Below are 22839 nucleotides of genomic sequence, written 5' to 3' on the forward strand. Positions count from 1 at the left end.
GTTCTCTTTAGAATTCAGGAAATGTCCGCTTTAACCAGAAATCGAATACTTTATGGTGGTGATCTTATATATTTATTATTATTATTGGAAACATCCCTATCATAAAGTAGCTTTATAAAAATCTCCATTGTGGTTATTTCTTTGCAATTTTGTCAGCAAAATGTTTTTATTTACGCTTAGAGTAAATTCCGCCTTCAAATGGCAAAAGCTTCAATAACGTTTAAATGCAAATTTAATACAGATTTCCTTTCCCATTAACGCATTACAATCCCCCATCGCATATTATAGGCGCGTTGGATCTAATCGCCGTTCTATTTACCAATATCTAACCAATATTCTGCATAGATAATGAGGTATCAATGCATAGAGAAACTAGGTTCTCTCTGTGTCAATTGAGCAGCTAACACATCATTAGGACGCGTTAACCGATCTGTCTGGATAATAGATTTCTGAAAATTACTATGTCTTTCACTCGAAATGCGTAAATGCGTGCTAAACTTACATTTCTGTACTATGAGAAAGTTCCTAATTTGTAACTTCCTTCCTCTTTCTAAATAAGTTTTCTAGGTAAATTTATAGCTTTAACTGAGCTTTTTCAGGTGTTTAAAACATGAAACTTGCGAATTTATGTGCAGGTGTTTTTTCTTTGCTTTTGGATAGGAAACTTTGGTAAAGTGTGCTTTTTAGAGTGTATTCTTGTTAGAAAAAAGTTTTGGGTTTATTTTGAAGTTTGCAATTCTTCTAAATTTACTAAAACCTGTAGTGGTAATTTTTTGGCAGGTAGGGAAAAACGGTTAATACAAGAAACTTTTCTTAAATCTTCAGAAAATGTCATTGAATAAAATAAAAACCATGGCAAAGGTGCCAAAAAATATAAAGGTGATACATTTTTAATGACACGCCCTCTATATTTTCTGATTAATTGATGAAGGATGTAAGTGATTAATCTTTTAATAGTTAATTAAAACACCAATTTATTTTTAGGCTAAGTTAGAAAAATGTCACAGTCAAAACAAACGTTTATCAGAAAATATATTACATTTGATTTATGAAAATAATACATCAGAATTCTGGCTTTGTTTGATAATCATATATTTTTTTTTTCATTTAGTATAATTTAGGTTGGTACATATTTTTGCATGTCTAGTTGAATATAAAAGGGTTCTTTTTAGTTGTAAGAAAGAGGTGGTAATTTGCTGGAATAAAAAAGTGTTTCCGGAGACCAAGTCTTAAAACGTCGAAGTAATAAATTCGCTTCGTGCTAATACTGCTTGAAGGCAGCGATCTGTATAATTCAGCATAGTTGGGCGTTCTTTTATGTCCCTTTTATTTTTTGAATCACCCTATAAAAGAGAGCCATTGATACCTTATCCTTGAAAAAGAAAGATGTTATCAAGAAAAGAAAAAGCTACTCCAATAAAAGGAACCGTGATACAGACCCCAAAGTAAAAGAGTATTTTAAAACAAGGAGCTATAATATTATATCTGGTGAACGGAGGCCAAAATTTTATTTCCCTTAAGACAAAAAGTCAGCACCGCAGCTAACATGGGATTCGGAGTCTAAAAAACAAAAGCGGCAATATATTACGTCTCTGAAGGATCTAAATTTTCACCTTTCGGACTTCTTAATACCGAGTCAGAAGTGGAAACGCTAGAAAGTTTGGCTGAAAATATAACCCTTTCAACAAATTAAACTCTGAAACTAAAACCTGCACGTAATACGAGAGACTTTAGCTTAGTTGGAGTTGCAATTACTGTTATACTCACCAATAACGGTGAATCTGATCACCACGTCGGGTAAAAGTCTATGATTGATTAGACACATATAGTAGCCAGTATCAGCAAAAGTCACATTACTAAAGATAAGTCCAAATTGAGGATCTATTCCAACCCGGCCATTCCAGCCATTGAATAAAGTTGTACCGGCATCTTTATGGTACTCAAGTATTTTCTGACGTCTCGATTCAAAATGCCATTCTAAGTACTCAATAAGGGTATTTTCATTAGCATCCGGACATTTGAATGTAAAGTTGTCTCTAGCATAAGCTTTGAAATAATCAATTTCTATGGACGTCCCTGAAACAAAAACACAAAGCTCAACACCAAACCACCGAGCACAAACAAAAGTCTAATCATGCATTACTCTTCATCATCTATTGCTACATACCTCATCGTAATAATGAAACGGGATGTTCTCTGTAATTATTAGAAATCAATTAGGAAACAGGCTTTACATATTTTTTCAACAGGAAATACTAAATTCACCCAGCACTGATTAACTTTACACTGGCACGAAAGCTAATTTAGGTTAATGCATTATTACCTACGAAAGGTATGTAGCAACGGATTGTATTAAGGTATTACTCAATACATTGCTTGGCTCGCACTGGCCGAAGCTCAATTAAAAGCATCTGTATTTTTTGCAAATGAATTTTAATGAAATAAAATGGCTGGAAGTCCGAAAAACTAGGAAAATTAGTTGCAGCTTGTGCACACATACACTGTTCTATTATTTTCCGCTGCATGCTAAGCAAAACTAATGTGTTTCCCGCAATTTTCAGCATGGGGTTATTTACAAGAGCTTTAAAAGAAGATTTTCCACTATAAGCTTTAATATTATATGCACACTAGGGCTAATACATTTCTGGATAATTCAAAACTTTTCACGTCCGTCACGGATTTAACATTTTCAACCAAAATCTAAAAGGTACTGATTAGATTATTTACCCTAAATCGACACAAACCAGTCACTTGATAATTTTTAACTTAATATAAACTACTTAGCCGGATAAAACTAAACTAATTTACAACTTTCGTGGGAATAATTATGTTCATTTAGAGGGTGAAACGTAACAACCTGAAACTTTGTAATAGGTTCAGGAAATTATCCAGTTACCTGCAATAAAATCACTATAACAGGCTCATATAAAAAGCTAAAACTTTGGGTGGTGTTGGCTTGTTTAATCGAAACAATCTTGGGAAGACCACTCGTTCTTATTAAGAATTCCAGAGAAAATCTTTTATATTGAGGGTAATACCTTCTTTGCCTTAAAGAAAAGGCAACTCGGTATTTGTTGCAATGAAACTTTAGTAAAACTTTGAATTTGCTCTTTGTAACTTCCAGTCGCGAATAAGAAAATCTGGAAAATTATTTAGAGGTTTAGTCGTACCGGATTCCAGAATGATTTTTAAGGAAATAGCCTTTTATTAAAATGACCTTCGCATAAAACTGCACCATATATCACCAATGTAAGAGGTGAAGCCTTTCTAAAAGTATCTATAATTTAGCTCGGCCCAGTTAAGCACAGATATAATAAGAAATTTATGTCGTCGATAAATTCCGTTTAATCTATATCCGGAAAAAAGCGTTTTTTAGCTTAAACTTTCCAAATCATTTATTAAAGAAATAAAACGCAAACGTTTTGCTCTATTTTTCGTTTTAATACTCCAATTTTGGCTAAAATTACTTTGCATATTAGATACATTTTAAAATTTTAATAAGAATCTGCATTAATGAGACTCGAGAGCTTTTCCTAAATATTGGCTAAAAATTTAAAATTCTAAACGATTGAAAATAATCATTTAATTTTCTAGGAAGAAATATTACTTACTGAGATATTTTCTCGTTAAAGCAAAAAACAAATTGTGATTTACAAAATGGAATTACCATAATGCAGGCGGAAGTTTGCAGGATGTTAACACGTGAAAATATGAATAAAATAAAGGGAAATTGCCGGTTTTGCATTTCCATATGAAAATCACATTACTGTTTATAGTGGTCAGTTTTGGAGTAATAAAATTTCAAAGTACTGTCGGTGATGCTGTATTATTACGTAACGTTAAGCAAGCTAAATTGTAGAGTAATATGAGCATTCCCTTCCAAAGTGCTTATTACTTTCCTTTCAACACTCGTTTCACATAGTTATGGTCTATTTATCGAAAATAGTCTTTTCGAAATTCAGAAGCGATGTCGAACGTGAGAGGAGCAAATTGAATTAGGTTTCATTTTTATTTATGTAACACTTATCATAACTACTGAAGCATGAAAGAAGAAGATAGGCAAACGTCCAACTCTATCATTGATGCCGTTTGATTCAATTATTATTCCTTACCTTTAGCTATATTAATCCTACCTCTTTTCTCTAAAATTTAACAAAGGAGTTTATTAGCCTCGTAAAACCTAAATGCCTAATCTTCTTAACCAACTCAACTTAAGCGATCAAATTGAGAGGGAATAATTTGGGGTATTTCATTTCAAAAAGCACATAATACCGGTTAAAGTATTCGAAGAAAGTTTAGGCTAAAAAGCCTTAATACTTGTGATTTTGCAGGCGTACAAGCTGCAATTTAAGGCCATTTAAAACATATAATTTTGAGCTACAGCTTATATATAATGAAACGGTGGCCCGCTCTGTTCAAACAAGCCAGGTTTCTTTGTTATTAATGGCGCTTTGTCGGCTATAAATGCTCGTAACATGTGTAAGAAATTATTTTCCTTAATGCTTCCTAACCGAAAAATACCATTTAGATGCCGTTGTGCTGCCTCAACCCTCCAAAGATTTATCTTACTATTTTTTATGGTGAAAATCTAGGTATTAAATAGTCGTTAAGCAAGATATATATTCCTCTCAACTCGTAACCCTACCCCTCCTAAGCATGTTATATTTTATGACGATATCGATGTATCATTCAATTCATACCAATACATCAAATTTATGTTTTGTTTCTTGGTCTAGATTTAATGTTATTGGAAAAATCTTGAAATACTGATTTATCTCCCTTAAGATTGATACTTATCAATCTTGTTTCTTTTGTTTATCAACGCGGGAATTTACTTCAAAAATATTTCTCACCAGAAAATTTACGATTATTACTCACCCCAAGTGGCTTTAGACAGTAGAAAGTGGGTTCCATTTTTTTTTGTTATGTCTCACTGAATCTTTTTTATGTCAAAGACTTAACAGTTGTTGCACCTTTCTATTTCTATTTCTATAGTTCAATGGTACCTTATTTTTTTTTGATTCCATTTTTTAATTAAAAAGATTAAAATTGGTGGCTTTTATATTTCTTTTATTTTGTGTAAATGTTAAAATATTTAGATTTGTGGAGCAGAAGAGCCATTTGTTAAAAACGTTTCAGAAAGTCCAATTTACGAAATTTGTATAATACTTTTCCTCACTATTATTTTTCATTGAGGCATTTATCATAATACTATAAATATACGTCCAAAACTAGCGAATGATGTTAAATTGTTATCAATTTTTTTTGTGTCATAAAGTTCAAAAGTTCATCATATTTTCGTACTACATAAAATGGTCTTTATGAGTATTCTTAAAATCTGAAGTAATATACAGGGTGTTAAGTTTGAATTAAGAAAATTGGTATACTTTGTGACTGACCCACACTTGCTACCCCATTTTAAACTCGTGTCATGCGCTCGTGTTTACTAAAACAATATAAAAACTTTGAGAAAAATAAAATTAGTAGTTTTTGAGTTATTTGCAATATTCCAGTCTTTTGGACACCCTGTATACAAGCCAAACATATAAACCTTGTTAAGTTCATATACTCTTTGATCATATACAAGTCAATCATATACACTTAAGTTTGGGTATTCAACAAACACTGCAGGCAATTTTAGAGTCACATGATGCACTCAATATTGATGAAAATGCTTGTAATGGCGTGTCAGTCTTTATTATTTCATATTTAAATCAAGCGGCTTAAATAGTTAAATAGCGAATTATTGTAAATCCACGTGTGCATTATTTGCATAAATCACAGCACTGTGATTGGTCAAAAAAGCAGCAAGCTGAAAGCTGTTTTTTTACCAATCACAAACTACTCACTGTGTTGAGATTTATGCTAAATGCTACACATGTAGAGTTAACAATCTGTGGGGTTAACATTACATAATGTATTTGACAATGACAAATGTCAACTTGTGGGCTTGTGCCATATTATTTGCTATGGACACGCAGACGTCAAAGTGGACATATCCGATCATGATATTAACAAATTGAGTTCCTAATTTATCTAGTCCATCAATGCCTGTTTCTCCGACACTTCTAACTGAATTTTATCTAAGCTCTCCTTAAACTCAACTAAGCCAATGTTGGGAAAACGGCCATAAATGCCTAACTAATTATATTTTCTGAATCTAAATTAAATCTAGAGTCAAGTATAAATGACAAACTGTTAATTCTCTTTACAGACTGCCACTAAAAATAAATATCTCTTTTAAGAAGGATTATTCAGGAAAAGTGCGGAGAACCCAACAAAAAAGGAGAATAAATCTAACAAAAGGAACCAAACTAAAGAGACGAAATTGGTACCTAACGAAGGAAGGAATATTCTTCTTAATCTCAGTCTCCTACCAATTTATACTAAAATAAGAAAAAAATTATAATTAATCTTTTTACTGGCAAGTATCCACAATAAAAATGGTGAAAAAGTAGGTTAACCATTAAAGAATCATGGCTGAACTAGTTAAGCAATTCATAGCTTACAATTTACGTACAAAACTAACTTGTATACTAAACAGTGTAATATTGACGTTGAGAAAATCAATTTTTCCGAGCAATTAGTTTTGAAAGGAAAACTTCTAGTACTTCCGCCTCTTGAGCTCTTTTGAAACAGTCTTAGAAACTTGCCCCATTTCAAACTTTACGCCCGCACTATACGAGTACATCAAAGTAGGTATTAATTGCGGTATTATAAAGGGCATATGTTGTGATTCTCATGTATCAATTACTCGGAACTAAATCCTTTCAGTTACGTTATACGGTCGATACCTTGTTTGAAAGCACGTCGATAAATAACTTATTAATTCACATTTGCTTCGCCTAAGTGATTTAGTGACTGAGAGGTAACCTTTGATATGCAAAGTTAAATAGTTAGAGGTAATTAATTTGTTGCTCCAAGGTCGGGTTGCCGACTCCAAAGGAATCTAAAGCAGAACGGAATATATCAGCCTTGTTGGGACAAATTTAGGTATGTGGAGTCATTATGATTTGGGGTGACAAAAAAATACATTCTTCTTTACAAGTCGAAGACGAAATAATTTTAAAACAGACAGAGTGAAATTCCAAATTGCCCTTTTGTTTTGAAAGAGCGCTGGATGAATTAAATCCAGTCCCTTTGAATTTACCCAAAACAGTCGGATTTTAAGTATTTTTAGGAGTAAATTTTCTCCAGTGGAAGAAAACCCGTGCAATAGGAAATTAAGAAAAATTATCAAGTATTAATTTGCCCACCTCTCTATTATCATCAGGTTGATCCCCACATTATTATGCAAAAACATTCAGGGCTTAAAATCCAATTAAAAATGCCCATTGAAACTGCGAAATCCGAATTCGAAAACCGCATCACGTTTAAGTCCATAATAATTAAATTATATTTATCCAACTATTCAAAAAGAAATTCCCGGTTACTCCAAGAATCATCGAAGTTTCGAAAACCACTATTTCGGTTTCTTTAAATATGACATTTCTTGCAGCCTTTTCAACAACTGAGAGGAAAACTCGTTTCTCGGTAAGTTTAAACTAACTTCCGCTTTAAAACGTCTCGACTCATTTAGATATTTATCTGCGGTTGAAATTTATTAAAACGCGCTGACAAGTTTCGTTAATATTTTTAACACTTTTCTGTTTCGCGTTTGAGTCCGCGACTGATAAATCGCCCGGAATTTTAAAAAACATTGCGGTTTCAACTTTCACAGCACCCCTTTTTTAATAAAACCTATTGATTTACCATTAAAAACGTTATAGAGAGAGCGGATTAAAATAAAAGAATTTACTGGCACCATTAATGGTGTCATAAAAATGAACTTTAGTATTAGGTCTTTATAACCAATGCATGACATTATGTATTTACTTTGTAACTGACATTAATTTATTAAAGTTGGTAAAAACTTCCAATTAATAAAAATGTTTCAAAAAGCAGTGATAAAATATGAGTGGAATAAGTCAAAGACGTGTATAACTCAAATAGTGGCTTATCAAAGGATAAAACTGCAACAAAAAGAGACAAATTGTCCAAAAGTTTACGGTTGAGAGTATAAAGTATATTTGTTTGGGATTTTGGTTCCCTTGTAACGCATTTCTCGAAAATATCCTGTTAATTCCAGATGCTTCAAACTTTTCGTTCGCCGCAAGAAACATTACAGCTTTTGCCATAATGAAAATGGACTGGAATGTTTTTGCTTCTGAAAATCTGTTAGACCCATATTAGTCTATGATACAGAGAGTGAAGCTTTTGAATATTGTCTGGAGACCGGAAGATCCGATTCCGGTATTATTACTGTCGATTCGAGGAAGGTCCAATTTATATCTGTCCATCAGAAGTTTTAATTGCTTTCGTGGAGTTATTTAATAACCCTCCTCTTAATAAATACGCTTTCTATTTAGTATTATTCGCCAATAATTAGCTGCATAATAATAAACATTTACATAGAAAGCTTAAAAGACAATTTAGCTAATTGAGAGTTGTTTGTTGAGTATTAAAACGCATTTCCAATTGCAATTTCCCTATCGGTATACATAAAGCGAAATAAAAGCCTTTATTATGAAAAGGTTTCTTTCAATGTAAGTGTTATAGTTAGACATTTACCAGTTTTTATTGCTATTGCTCAATAACTAGTTTAGTTTTACTGTTATGTTTCCATTGCATTAGACCGGACGTACAAATATTTAAACGAATTGCTAGTATAACGACTTAAAGAAACTCAATGATCTCCTCTATCAAATCTTATTCAAAGCACCTCAACTTTGACGCCGAAATATTACAACCTAACAGTGACAATATGTTCATTAAATCCCAATTTTCTTCGCGACCAACTTTCTCAAGGGAAAACTACGTTAACAAATAAGCTTTCCGCAAGGCACGACGTAAAATAGGTTGGTTAATGCAATTGTAATGTAATGCAAAGCACTAAAAATCCAGCAGGATCTATGTCACAACGTAAATAACAATATAAGTTGGTAACTCCGTTGATGCAAGTGAAAATCCCGAATAGCTTTAAGCGTGAAGTGCCAGCTTTATAATGAATTCTAATATATGCAGGATCCAACTTTGCCCTTACAAGTTGTTCGCTCTTTTCACAATTATTATTAATTAATGTATGTAATTGTTACGACACCAGCTTAACTGAGATGCATATTTAACAACTTTATACGGTTCGGATGTTCAAATTACTGTGTTTCGTTCACCTTTTGTTTACTTGGTTGAATGTTTTAATAATGTCAGAAAGTTTCAAAATGGTTGAATATTCTAATAATATTTAATGGCATTTCCTTGCACTCATGCAGTCAATAAAACCACTCTTCTAAATAAGAAAAGTGAGTGATCACTGTTATTATGGTCTAACGTTGCAAAACTTAAAAAATACATATAAATTTTACTTTCTCTAAGGCCACGTAACAAAAAACGGAAATAGTAGATAGTGAACTTTAAAATGACTATTACCACGTCATTGGATTGTAAATATAGAAATGAGGTCAGTTATTTAAAGCGGAATTGAATAGAAACTCTGATTAGAAATTGAAGTAATTTATGCAATTTCAAATCCATTTCAAGTAGACTTACTACAGTTAAATATCCATTTCCTTTTGGTTGCTACTTAGTGATTTAGAGTTGTCAATTTCAGTCATTTGGATTTAACCTTAAAGTATTCTTTGCAATTAATCATAATGGTTTTAGATGATATTAAGTACCCGGTATCACGCTATTTGCTAACGTATCGCAGGAACGCTATCCGAGATTAATTCGTGGAAGTAGTCGTTTTTACAGCGGTAAAATTTGAGAAAACGCTTTGCTGAACCAGTTAAGCTCGTGGTAATTTTGTTATTGAGTTTTGTTAGGGCTTTCGTTCTCGGTCAACACAATAAAACAAAAAGGCAAGAGACAGGAATGGAAGTTTATAAATTAGTCTGATAATGGTGGTTGAACTTTGATACTTTGCGCTGACTACCATTAACTAAAATGAATCAGTTCCTCGAAATATAATTAAGCGTATTAAAAGTAAACAAAATCTAAAAGGCTTTTCATAAACAATGACTCAGCAAATTGAGTAAAACAACGGACAAGTTTTGAGAAAAGCCTTTTTAGGTTATTAATTTTGATTTTTAAGATATCTTACGTAACTGATAATAAAATATTCTTTATAGAAGACATTGATTCATATAGGTCATATACAAAGAATGATTCATCAATTATTACCCCAATATAGCATACTTCAATGATCAATGATTTGATCAACGATCCCAAGAAATAAGATAAATGGTGCGTACGGTGACGCATTTCGTGGGTCCGATAAAACTCAATAAAGATAAAATGGTCACTATTTTTTAACATATTGGAGACACCATTTTTCGACCACAATATTTAGTCTTGTGCCATAACCGTTTTCTGTAACTCACCCGCCCAGAATGTTGGCAAATGCCAAAAAAAAATGCTGTCTCAATAAATATTTTCGTAATCAAATTTATAGAACACAATGTCAATACTGAAGGGGAAAAACATACTATTATTTTCTTACTCACCCTCAGGCAGTACGCGGAAATTGTGGAAAATCTTTTTTTAGCGTGTGTAAATATTTTCTGTGTTTTATTTGTCTCTATTTACCTGGAACTCATATTTTGATGGCAAACTCCAGACGGTTAATTTTGTATTGTTCCGACTTTCGAATAATTAAACATCAATTTAGCAAACGTGTTTTCTAGGTTCTTCATAACTTATTTGCATACGACACACATTTAGTAAGTATTCCACTAGAGAAAATGAATTAAACCTGATTAATTGTAGCTTTCAAACTGACTTAATCAATGTCTTATTAGGCATGGCGGGGGGTTGTTGAGAATATGACATACTCTTCAGAAATACAGTGCTGTCATTCGGGATTAATTTCTATTGTGCTGTATTTACCTAACTGATGTGTAATATATCTTTGAGAATAATTTGATTCACAGGCACAACAATGTTGTGCCTGGGATATTAAATGCATTATGTATTAAAGCCGTGTGATATGAAGACAATTACCTCAATTTGTACGTTTCAAATTAGTTTGTATTCGGGCAAGTAATGAATTTTCCTGAGGAATTTTTGACGTTGCCCCAAAAATAAACTTTATACTTTGAGCTACGTAAAACTATACGTTCTCTTTGTAAATGAACCGGAAATAGAATAATGACTTTACATTTACGTTGAAGCAGAGCTGCCACGATAAACTGTTTTAGTTTTAGCCGCAATTGTGTTACCACTGTGAATCCACAAATAGTCCCTATAGTGAGCGAGGGCTTTTTCTGACGGGATATTGGATTTGTCCCCAACTGGGAAAGAGGATATTACCAGCTCAGTTAATGCATCTAACGAATTTGCAATGCCCTCAGAGCCTTATGGTTACCTTCGTCAATTCAATCGTTTGTTCTCCAGGGCTTAAACTCCGGATTCAAAAACGGCGAAAGGGAGAACGTAACTTAATTAAGCAAACGCGAAAACAATTTGTCATAGTAGTGTAAATACGCGAAGGCAATTTACGTAAGCCATAAAATCTAGTTATGTCGCACGTTTAACTCATGACAAACTCAATAACCTGTCAGAAAATGGAGGGGAAAGATTCTTGGATTCAAAATAGCAAAAGGAACTGTTTCAGTCAAGACGATTTTTTTAATTTCAATTTAACAGCTAATTAAGGAGAGAGCTAATTTAGTTTTTTAAAACCTGAATCTGTTCTCTATATTTATATTAATTTCCTGTGAGCTAACTGAAAATGTTCATTTCAGGGTCGTACGTCAAGATTTTTTCTCTCCTAAAATATTGAGATTTAATTTTAAAAAAATACAGGTTTACATTTAACTTATCTGGGTTATAAAATGTATTAACAAAAGGTTAAAAATAAAATTCAATACCCTGAAACTCGAAAAAAAAATACATTTTTGCTTTGCTGTGCAAAAGAACTCGTCTGAAAGTTAAAAATTAAAAAAGATTTAGGGTTTATTTATTGGTAGAAAATACACTTCTTTCTTCCGTATTATCAGTCAGGTTTTAGCTTTTATTGTAATATTAATGGCATTTTCAAATTATTTCATATCAATCCTTAGTAAATGTTTGTATTGGAATAGTGTGAATGTTTAAAATGATAAACTGTTGAAATATTCTCAAACCACAAAAACACTTTGCTGACAGAACAAATTGCATTGTAAGTTTTATTTTCTAATGGATATAATATAATATAATCTAACCTTACAATATTGAACCAATTTGTGATTCACACTGCTTGACTTAATAAATAATACCCGTAACGACTTTTACTAATGCTTAATAAAAAATGTGTATCACAAACAGCGGAATTGTGAAATTCTCACATATAAACCGGCGCTTGTTTAAATTTATAATATTATAGAAAATATGTTTGCTCTTGCGATTTAAAAAGTAAGTTCAAATTTAAAAAATCACATATAAGTTAAGTTAAAACAATTAAAGCTGAAAAACTTATTTATATGTACTTGACCTGCCCAAAATTTTACTTAATTGACCTAATTTGAAGCTGAAGATATGTTAGATTAGGATTAGACAAAGAGTGAAACCGTTATAATTACACGAAACAACATATGGGAAAACAAATCTAATTTAACTGTTTTTAAACTTAACGTTGAAATGACTTAATAATCAACAAACATGTTTGTTTTTTAGTATTTTAAATTTATAAAATACAGTCTACGTCTCTCCAATTAGAAAATGAAAAATAACTTACTGTTCTGTGCTTGGCAATTCTCAAAAAGACTAAGGGAAATAAATGGTTACTGCTGTGGTTAAAATCGTCAGAACCTGATAATGATGCGGGTCTCTAAATAGAGCTTGAGTAAACCTGAATTTTTATTCTCGAAAGTTTTCACACTTTAAAAAGGGTTTTAACATGATAAAGTGCTAAATTAACAGGACTACAAGTTTACAATAAAAGGTGTGTCGTAGGTCTACAAATAATGTGAAAAATGTTATTGGTAACGTGTCAAGTAAAATATTCACACTAGAGTGAATAATGAAGTGGAGTAATTTTAAAATTGACGTCATTATATATTTGTGTTTACAAACGCAAACAACCTGAGCAAATGGTGGCATTGTTTAATATTGACCTTAAAAACGTATTTAAGTGTCAATATTATAGCTCGGTTTTTTGCCAATAATATTACATAAAAAACCAGCTTTTATTAAAAAAAAATCCAACCCATCGGTGACTGGTGAATAAGCGCCAAAAATAAAATTTTATTCCCCCAGACACTGCTTTAATCCCATAAAATGTGCAAAACCAAACGGATACTTTATTTATGGAAAATATAACTCCGTTTGAGAGTGCTCTCCCTTGATTTGAGTTAGCCTAAACAAATAATTATTTTGGCTTTAAGGTTTTATTGACGCAAATAAAACTTTTGAAACTCATTAAAGGGGATCTTTTAAAGAGATGGGTTGTTCCGTCGTCAAAGCTTATTTGAGATAGAGAAAAGCTTTGAAAAATTAATATTTTAAAACAAAAGGTACTTACCTTGGAAACGGGAAATTTCATCAACTTGCGCGAAAGTATAGTAAACACTACCGAGACCTATGTACAATATTTTACTGCTTAAAACACTTAATAACAACGTCTTTAAAGCGTGTGCTAAGATTAAATAGTTCACAGATACCATTTTGCTGAATTTTTCTAACACCAATTATATACTAAATTTATATATAAACACCAACTAACATCGAACGAGAAAAAGTTTATTATTTACATATTGACTAGAAGAAGAAAGTTTGAAAAGTTTTTTAAAAGTTTTTTTTTAACTTTGAATAATCATAGCTGAATCCCGAAATCGAAATAACGGAACTCTAAATTTAGACTGGAAACTGAGCGCGACCACGTCGGAATTGTTGGATAGGTCGTGTTTGGATCGCTGTCTATATACGGAATGGTGAGGCATTCGGTGTACGGCTGCTTTTATCACATTGCCAGAGAACTTTGCCGCCCTTACTGTGCGCCCTTCTGAGAAATTTAGGCTTGCGCTATGCTTTTCTCTATGGATCCCGGTTGCGCAAGCTTTTGCTCCGTTTTCCACTAAAATATTGCCACAGAAGATGAATCTCAAATTATTTAAATCCGGACTTGTTTTTTTTAATTGGCTTCAATTAACCGACGATAAACTTTTACTCTTATTAAGGGTCCACCTATTTTATTCCTGAAACGTGTTCACTAATTCGAATAAGGTTATTTTAATTAAAGCGAAAAATTGCAAGCGCCAGGGTTTAATTTATTTTCCGCCAAGGTATTTTGCTGGCGTTCAGCTAAAATGAAAACTCTTGAAGAATGATGCATCCAAACTTCACATTAATTAACTAATACGCGACATATTATAAACGTGTCTAGCAACGAATTCGATAAATTGAAAAGAACAACAATTGTCTTTTCTAAAATCACTAACTTTAATGTACAGTTAAATTGGGAAATTACAAGGACAGTAAATACGGCATACAGAGGCGGCAAATAACAATTATCATTAGGTAGGTGCACTAATAAGCAGCTTTCAACTTGGAACATAATGGATGCTTAACAAAGAGAGCACTCCAGCTCAATCTGCCACAAAACCATGAAATTATCGCAAAACCGGGTTTGTCCATTCCTCTTCTCCATCATTTTCCAAAAATAATTTAGGCCCTAAAACTGATTTCCACTATTGAGATCTAGTGGTATGGTTGAACGATTTTTGAAACAGTAATGATAATCGATTTTATGCAGGACAAAAGGAAGACAATTTAGTATGAACATATTCACTGTGGATGAATAGTAGGTTTTAAATAATCAATTTTCAAATTATGTTTTGAATTTTTGATTAGGTGTTTACTATTGGATGCGTAATTGAAATTATACTGTCAGTGTGGTTCTTTCCACTGTTTGACACGTAACACGATCATTTAGGTAGAACTGATCTTCTTTCGCTCTTGTAGAATATGCTTTAATAAAAATCACTAAAACAAGAATTTACTGTCGGCGTTAATGACAAAAACATTGAATTAAATAGGTCCTCAGGAAACGTCGACAATAGTGAAGAAAAATCCTGTGTTTTATTTGGCTGTAACACACCAACAAAACTTTAAACGTACAAATTTTTCTTAATATTCCGATAAAGCCTGGTGAGTCCCTTGAAATCCCTAACGATGAGAAGAACACGGTTCACACTAACACGGAACGAGATTCTGTAACATTCTGATTCCGCAATTTCTGTAACAGCTATAAGCATCGCAGTAAATCAAATCAATATCCAGAACTTTGAATAATTAAAAGAGTGGAATTGTCCTGTTCATGCAGTCGCTTTTATACTGTACTATATAATCAACGGTAACTGACTTAAAAACTCTAATTTGATGCAGTAATAGTGTGGCAGAATATGCCGTAAAACAACAGGCCTCACAGAATCGCTGGTATGACCCATCCAGTATCTATTTTCAGTTTATTCACTATACAATTTTAAACCAACGTCACTTTTGACACTTTTGATAGTCAGAAAAAAAATCGTTGCGCTGTTCTTTTAAAAAATTTAGCTAGTTAGTCAGCTCAATCATTTTATCACATTCTTTTACTCTTTTTTTGAAAATTAAGGGCAATTAGTCAGCTCAATCATTTCCTTCATCAATTAAAATCACGACCGTCGTGTTACGTTTAAAATTGACTTTTTTAAGATTTTTGTGCAATTTTTCAGGTACTTATACAGAAAAATACGTGGCATCTGTGTGATTTCGTAATCATGGTGTTATGTGATTTTTAGATCATAACGCCTTTGGACCCAAAATCATGGTTCAAAAGCTCCTAAAAATTGAGAAAATCAAACAACAAAGAAAAGTTTAAAAATCTTTTAATGACCATGCATTCCATCACTGCAGTGTAATTTATTTGAATGCTATTCATATCAATATCAATCACAAAATACTTCCACACTACATGACAAAACTTTTACTTAATTTACAAGTAAGGTTTATTAGGTAAAACTAACGATGATAATAGAAACGGTGAAAGTTAATCTCGTAATGCAGTCGCCTATAAAAGAAAATAAAAGTTGGAATGTCCGTCTTAAAAAAAATATAATCCGAACTAAATTGGCGGCCTCTAATTTGAGGAGAATAAGAGTCGTTTTTGTTTTTATTAAGGAAAACCCGTAAATAAAACAGCGCTCTTTGCGTGTCGATAAAATCGTCCCACGAAAGTAAACAGCGGAGCCCGTTTATTACTTCACACAATGATTTTCGTTTTACCCTCATATCGTAGATCTATGCATAAGTTTAATTGGAGACGACAATTATTTATTAAACCTTTCGTTTAGGGCGTTTGTTATTTTCTAGAACTGTACGCTATTTTATTTGTTGCACTGAGGAAAATGTTCTAATTACACGGTTTTCTATGTGTAACAATACCTTTTCTCGATGCAACTCAATTAAAATTTAATTTTGCCTCTTGGAAATTTAAGTGATTCTAATTTAGATGTTATAGATAGAAACTAGCTTCCTGCTGCTGATGGCAAAGTCTTGGCTTAAAGTTTAACCGCACTTCTGCAACCTAATTACTAATTTAAACTGCTTCAGTCAGATTTTGACTGATACTTAAACAACCAGAGAAACGTTGGAGTTTTCATGACCGTTAAATCATACTTGATATAATTATTGTTGTTAACGAAACTGCTTTTATACATGTTGAGTACGTGAATAATTCAAATGAAATTTAATCAGCTGGAAGCTTTTCCGGGTTTCAGAATTATTAATCTCGATTATTGAAGCCGGAGGCATTAAACCTAGGATTTTTACTTAATATTTATTTAAATCGGCAGATTTTTCATATTAAGAGCAACGGAATTTATTCATTAAATACTTTCATGTGCTTTCCAGGGAGCGCAATTTTTTAGTAGTAATTCCATTAAAATGTCGCTGAATGTTAAAAACTAAATAAGTAAAAACATGCCAAATCCATTTATTTGAAAGGGTTCCGCCGCGCGATTCATTCACTCACGGTGAATTTGATAAAATACCTTTTATGTAGGTTAAGAAGTAATGCATACTAGTTAAATCAAAATCTCAAAAGTGCAATTTGTTTCTTGAGCGAGCGACTGAGGCCTCGATTTGCATAGAGCTTTTCGTGTCAGGTAGGAAATAAAATCGAGCGCTCTGCAATTGTTAAGTAAAATATTTGAGAATGTCTCTTCATTTCTAATAGTTTACCTCATAAATATTTATAAGCCATTTTATTAAAATGAGCTCTCCTTCATTTTGGAATTAATAGCGGCTGAATTACTATCGATAAAACCCGGAAATGACAAGTTGCAAAGGACAAATGGGAAATGAGGCAATTTTCAGTGTATAAACACTCAAGCGTTTGCACGAAACCAAAAAATTCTCTAACCCAGTTTGATAATAATTCTTAATTTTAGTAGAAAAGTACACGTTGCATTAAAACAAAAATAGTTTATTGATTGATTATGTAACACCCCATTCTCTCTTAATTGAATAAACCTCAAATTTTGTTGATTCAGTGAGTAACGAAAGAGCCAGTTTACCAACAATAAACGTTTTTTAACACTTTATTTCAATGGATTGTCCAAAAACCCTCGGAATTCAATTAAATATTGGCCATGAGCCATAATTACCTTATCAATAAAATAGCACATTTTTTTTAAAAATACTTTCCGCTCTTTCAACGAGTTAGTGTAAAGAGTGTCAATAAAAGTGTTGGCAATATCATTATTGAATATTGAAAATTATGTTATTGAAAAAACGGTCGATATTTGAAATATTGCAGTTCAAAAAATTATTAAAAGAGACCTCATTTCCAATACAAACCCGATGTATTTTAGCAACATGTACATAGTTTTCAATTCATAATAAACTACCGTCAAAAAGAATGGGACAGAAAAATGTTTGATAATTTTTGAGAGGCTGTTTCTTATGCTGATATTTTTTTTGAGGATTAAAAGGCATTTTCTTCCTCTTTCTGATGTCCTAAATAACCTTTTTGAAAGTTTTCACGGATCCGAGTATAGAAGGTGTAACTGAGGTGTAGTCAAAAAATTAAACATTCTGTCTAACGCCATTTCTCGCAAAACAATTTTTATATTTCAAAAGAACCTGTGGTCAATATTTCTAGTCGTTTTCGCCAGTTTGGTGATTAACAAAATTATATTTTTATCATAAATCTTGACATGTTGTTGTGTGATTTTAATGGAATATAATGATATGAGTACACTATTTGTTTAATGAACCAATTCATATATCTAGACGTTTTCACCAGTTTATTAAGGGCTGTTTATAAAATTTATTGGTAAATTTTAAAAATGGGTTTATTTTTACATCCTTTTATTCAAATTCAACAATTTCTTTAGATTTTTTGCTGAAATAAGGGATAAGCAAAATTACATTTAAAACTACCCAATTTAAAGTAAAAACACAAAGTCGATCTGCACAAAATTTATTAAATAGCTGTTAATGTAACTTTGCTAATCCCTTTTTTTCCACAAAAGATTTAAAGAAATGGTTAAATTAAAACCAAGAAAATTAAAAATAACCCTATTTTTGAAATTTGGCAATAAAATTTGTAAACGTCCCGCAATCGCCAAACTGGCAAAAACGTCTAGAGATATGGACCACAAGACTGGATTAAGGTTATTTTAATGTATCATATTATATTATAAAATTGTTTAAAAACTCCTAACCATCATCGTTCTATGTTAAGCAACTTTAAAGGAATAATAAAATAAGTAAAAAACTTCTTAGATTGAGGCTAAAACAACAATATTAAGAGGTCAAAATGAATTTCGTGAAGGAAGCAATTTAAAAACTACAAGTGGCAAATACAGTCCACCACTTAATATCATCGGACCGTTAAATTTCGTATTGCGTGCAGTTGCGTGGCGTCAAGATTAATGACTTCTTAAAGACAATGAAAGCCGATTTTGATTATAGCCCGCCCGGGAAAGGCTCATTATGTCGACAGCTTAAAAACGGTTCCAAAGTAATATAATTTAAGTGTAAAACTAGTCTAATTTGAATACTCTCTACGTCTCTTACATATCTTATCTGCGTTCTGTATAGGTAAACTTTTACTACTTTCGCGAAGAGCCGTATCCAAGCCCGATTTCGTCACACTTATCCATTCTGAATTTTAACTGTCCCGGGAAGGTTTAACGAAAACTTTGATGCTGCAAACTAAAATTGACATAGAAGTGGGTCGGTTTCCTCTCTGCAGAGAATTGAAATCTCGTTAGGAGATGGCCTTATGGGAAAAATATTTGTTGAGAGCATTAGAGCATATGTGTGAGTTGGCATTTCAAATGATTGCGTAGATGATCTAGCTCTAATCATATTTTCAGCCTCCATACAGGAATTTTGTGGTCACATGCCAGAGAAGTTAAAACGGCACATAAACTAAATAGGGTAAAAGCCTCTCGGGATGAGTAGTGTCCAGATAAGTGCTAGGTAATTCAGTTAGGAGACATCTAAAGGTAGTCCTTTATAACGTTATTGGATTTCATTTATCCTAGCTTTAAAATAGTTTTCAAAGCAATTTTCTTTCAGCAAAGGCTTCGCTGACAATTATTAATTATCGACATTACGCTAGTGGAAGATATGCGAGCTGTCACTAATGCATTTTCAAACATGTGCTGACGGTTTATAGTAATGCTAAAATATCAAATAGCGTGTAAATGTCCCACAGTCGATACTCTACAAATAACAAAGAACATATTTGAACATCATTATAACCGACTAATGGTTATGAGCTCTCTACCTATTGGAACAAATTACGTTAAATTCAACTACATCAACAAAATATCAATCAACTTTCATAAAAAAAAAAAACAGGTAACCTTTTTAAGGTGAGTCTTCTTCAGACATTCAAAACGTCTGGTCTTCCGTGACAGTAACGTAATGTAGTAAATTGATTTATATCCAAGATAGGGCCAATAATAGGTCCCAGTTTGTTCATTTGTATTTACTGGATACTTTGCCTAGAGAGGCATGCCCGAGAAAAAGCTAGCGAATCGTCTTTTTATTTCCAGTCCCTGGAGAGAAATAAAATAAACGGGTAAGTTTCAAAGTTCGCCGAATATTGCTCTCGCGATTAAAGAGTTCCTTTTATACACGGTTAGAAACCTGAGCGGACTGAACATTACCAGTAACGATTAAAACCAATTTTCGCGGTTATATTTCATTGGCTATAATCCCCGAATGGTCTCTTTGGAAGAAAGATTTTCCCAATTTTAGATTTAGTCAGTCTCTACCTAAGGTAGAAAAACCGAAGAACATCCTAATATGTTTAAAATTGGAACTCCATCCCTGAAACTTCACTCTAAATCAATAAAACCGTATAACTTCAATGTGTCTCTAAACGGTTTTATTCCAAAAGCAATCCACCCAGATTTAGCAAATGTTTGAATTATTAAAGGGCGAGAATGTTAGTTTTTGTTTACTCGAAGCTACTGCGGAGTGCTTGATAATGTGTTTAATCAGTTAAAACGTGAACTAAATTGTAGAAAACAAACTTCCGTATTTGTTATTTTCAACCCGCTTTACTACACTTCAAACCTTATCAATCATTACTGATACTTAGAATTGTATCGATAACAATAAATTATTTCTTGTTTTGCAACGCCTTTTCCTAGTAATTAGCACCCTTGTTAATGACAATGAAATTACGTGCAACCTGGAAAATTTCACTATTGGGTCAAGACACGCAAACTGTCGTCATCACTGGTGTTTTACACAACTTTATTCACGAAGTTTACCGTATTTATTTCTTTGTATGCTTTGGTTATAAATAGTTTCATGTTTCACAAACCACACGCCAATCTTTTGGTCTTAACCTTTTTTAATCTCACTCATTCACTTTAATGGAAAAGAAAATTTCTTGACTCGGAAGTTTTGCATCATAAATTTTGTTTAATAACCGTTTTCCTACAGGTTGGAACAACGTAATGTAATTTTCTGAAGTAGTTCCTTTGTTCTGATAAACAAATTATTTCCTCCTATAAAGATTTTTCTTTTCAATTTAATTTGAATTTAAGTTATTTAAGTAGCTTTTAAAGCTCAAATTAGCTGCAGTCAACTAACATTTTTTTGTTGGTTTTATGTATAAAAACTGTTTACTTGCGTGTAGAACTAAAATAATGTTTTCCATGAGTGTTAATTAGTAATTTAGATGCATGCATTTGGTATGAATTACATGTGTTCTAACAAAAATAATCTTGATTGTTCATGTTAAAGTTTGACAGAAATGTCAATACCTAAAGGTTGTGGGGTGTTCTCGTTTTATTAACATAGCTATTGAAGTTGTCACGTGATCTGTTTGGTTAGAAAAGGGATAAAAAATACTACAAAATGAGCTAAAACTCGCCTCTCTAGTACCTCATGTTACCGAGATATTAAATCTCAAAAAGTTGTAAAAAAACCTCTGATACCTTAAATTTCTTTTAATTTTTCTAACTTGTGCTTATCTTATCTAATTAGGGTCTTTTAGTATAAATATGCTCTTTGCTGTGCAAATTGGAACCCTTATTACAAAATTATGCTTGATCGAGTTTACTGGTTCAATGACTTCAATTTATTGCAATTAAGACAAGTAAGTCAATTGATCAGAACAATTAGGACACTCCAAATCAAGAACTATTGTCTTTAAGAGTTATGGTGCTTGCGCAAATAACATGCATCAGAAGATAACTTACTATCCTAATTATTTCACTACAGTGAGCAAAATTGCATTTATTTTGACGGATGCTGTAACCCTTGTTACACAATCCCTGAGGGAGATATTTGCGAAGCTGAAAATCCCCTTATAACCCTCGTAAGTACCTTAACCAGTCAGTCACCTTTCCTCAGCATTTACGTAGGCAAATCCAATTATTTGAAATTATCGTTTCGCAATCAAAATCTAATGAACCTAATCATTTTGGGGTTTTGCGTTTGAAGATAATTGTCTGGGAAATAGGAAGGGTTAGTCGTGTTTTTGACTTGAGGAAAAATCGGAAATTGATAAAATTAGAAAAGCCAATATTCTGTTAGCTATTATCTTTTGAATTCACAATATAAAAGGCAAAACGGGGGAATATAAAATTTACTTTTGCTGATCAATATCCGGGGTATTTGATAGGAGCAACACGTGAAGGCTTGTAAAAGCCTTATCATCGTCGAGTAAAGTCAAAAACAAAGCAGTCGCGGTTCGAAGGAAAGTTTCTATTAAGGAAACTTCAAAAAGAAATTTATATTTTTGGAAACTTTGTATCGCGTTTGTGGTTTAATTTCCTCTCGTAAAACAGGTCAAAGATTCATCTCGTCGACAATGAATGAGGAATTTGTTTAAGGTTTGATGTTGCTACTACGTCTATTGATATTAAATTCCTTTTTAATTGAACTAATTTGTTTACCAAACTGGTCTTTTGCTTGTACAAACATGCAGTTTTGTAACATATTAATTGGATGTACAGAACAATGCTTGTATTCACTTTGCACTTGGGTAATTCCTACAATTACGCCCTATAGTAATTTCCTGATGCATTTAAATTTTCATCAATATCGTTAATTAACAATCCCAGACCTCCTTAATTCGGTAGCAATTATATCGTCCTATAAATAACTTGAGTGAACATCAATTACACTTGCAATACGCCCAGAAGAGCTTAACGTGATTACAGTACCTTTAATTCTTTAATCAGAACAGTTACACATCCACATTTACTGTAGGAATATTAAGTAAATACCTTACATGTACAAATTAAAGTTAAATTAGTACATGTACGGTATTTACTATAAATATAAAAGGAAAAAAAAAGTCGTAAG

At 32.4% G+C, this 22839-nt stretch overlaps 1 protein-coding gene across 5 annotated transcripts in view; it reads right to left on the minus strand.

Annotated features, from left to right (window-relative positions):
- The window catches only part of Ptp99A (Protein tyrosine phosphatase 99A), a 98181-nt gene extending 84259 nt beyond the window's left edge, over positions 1-13922 (minus strand). For 2 of the 5 annotated variants that reach the window (XR_014180831.1, XM_081993569.1), the window contains exons 1-2: positions 13538-13920; positions 1768-2076 (exon numbers count right to left, since the gene is read on the minus strand). Coding sequence is in view for 4 of the 5 variants with exons in the window: in XM_081993569.1 (XP_081849695.1) it covers positions 1768-2076; positions 13538-13679 (451 nt within the window). In the remaining variant the exon portion in view is untranslated. Of the gene's footprint in view, positions 1-1767; positions 2077-13537 lie in introns of all 5 variants that reach the window. The other 3 variants (XM_081993571.1, XM_081993570.1, XM_081993572.1) reach the window with 3 other exon arrangements.
- Positions 13923-22839: the final 8917 nt, after the last annotated feature.

This window comes from Ips typographus, linkage group LG16 (assembly GCF_016097725.1).
Source record: "Ips typographus isolate SLU linkage group LG16, UJ_Ityp_2.0, whole genome shotgun sequence".
NCBI classification, from domain to species: domain Eukaryota; kingdom Metazoa; phylum Arthropoda; class Insecta; order Coleoptera; family Curculionidae; genus Ips; species Ips typographus.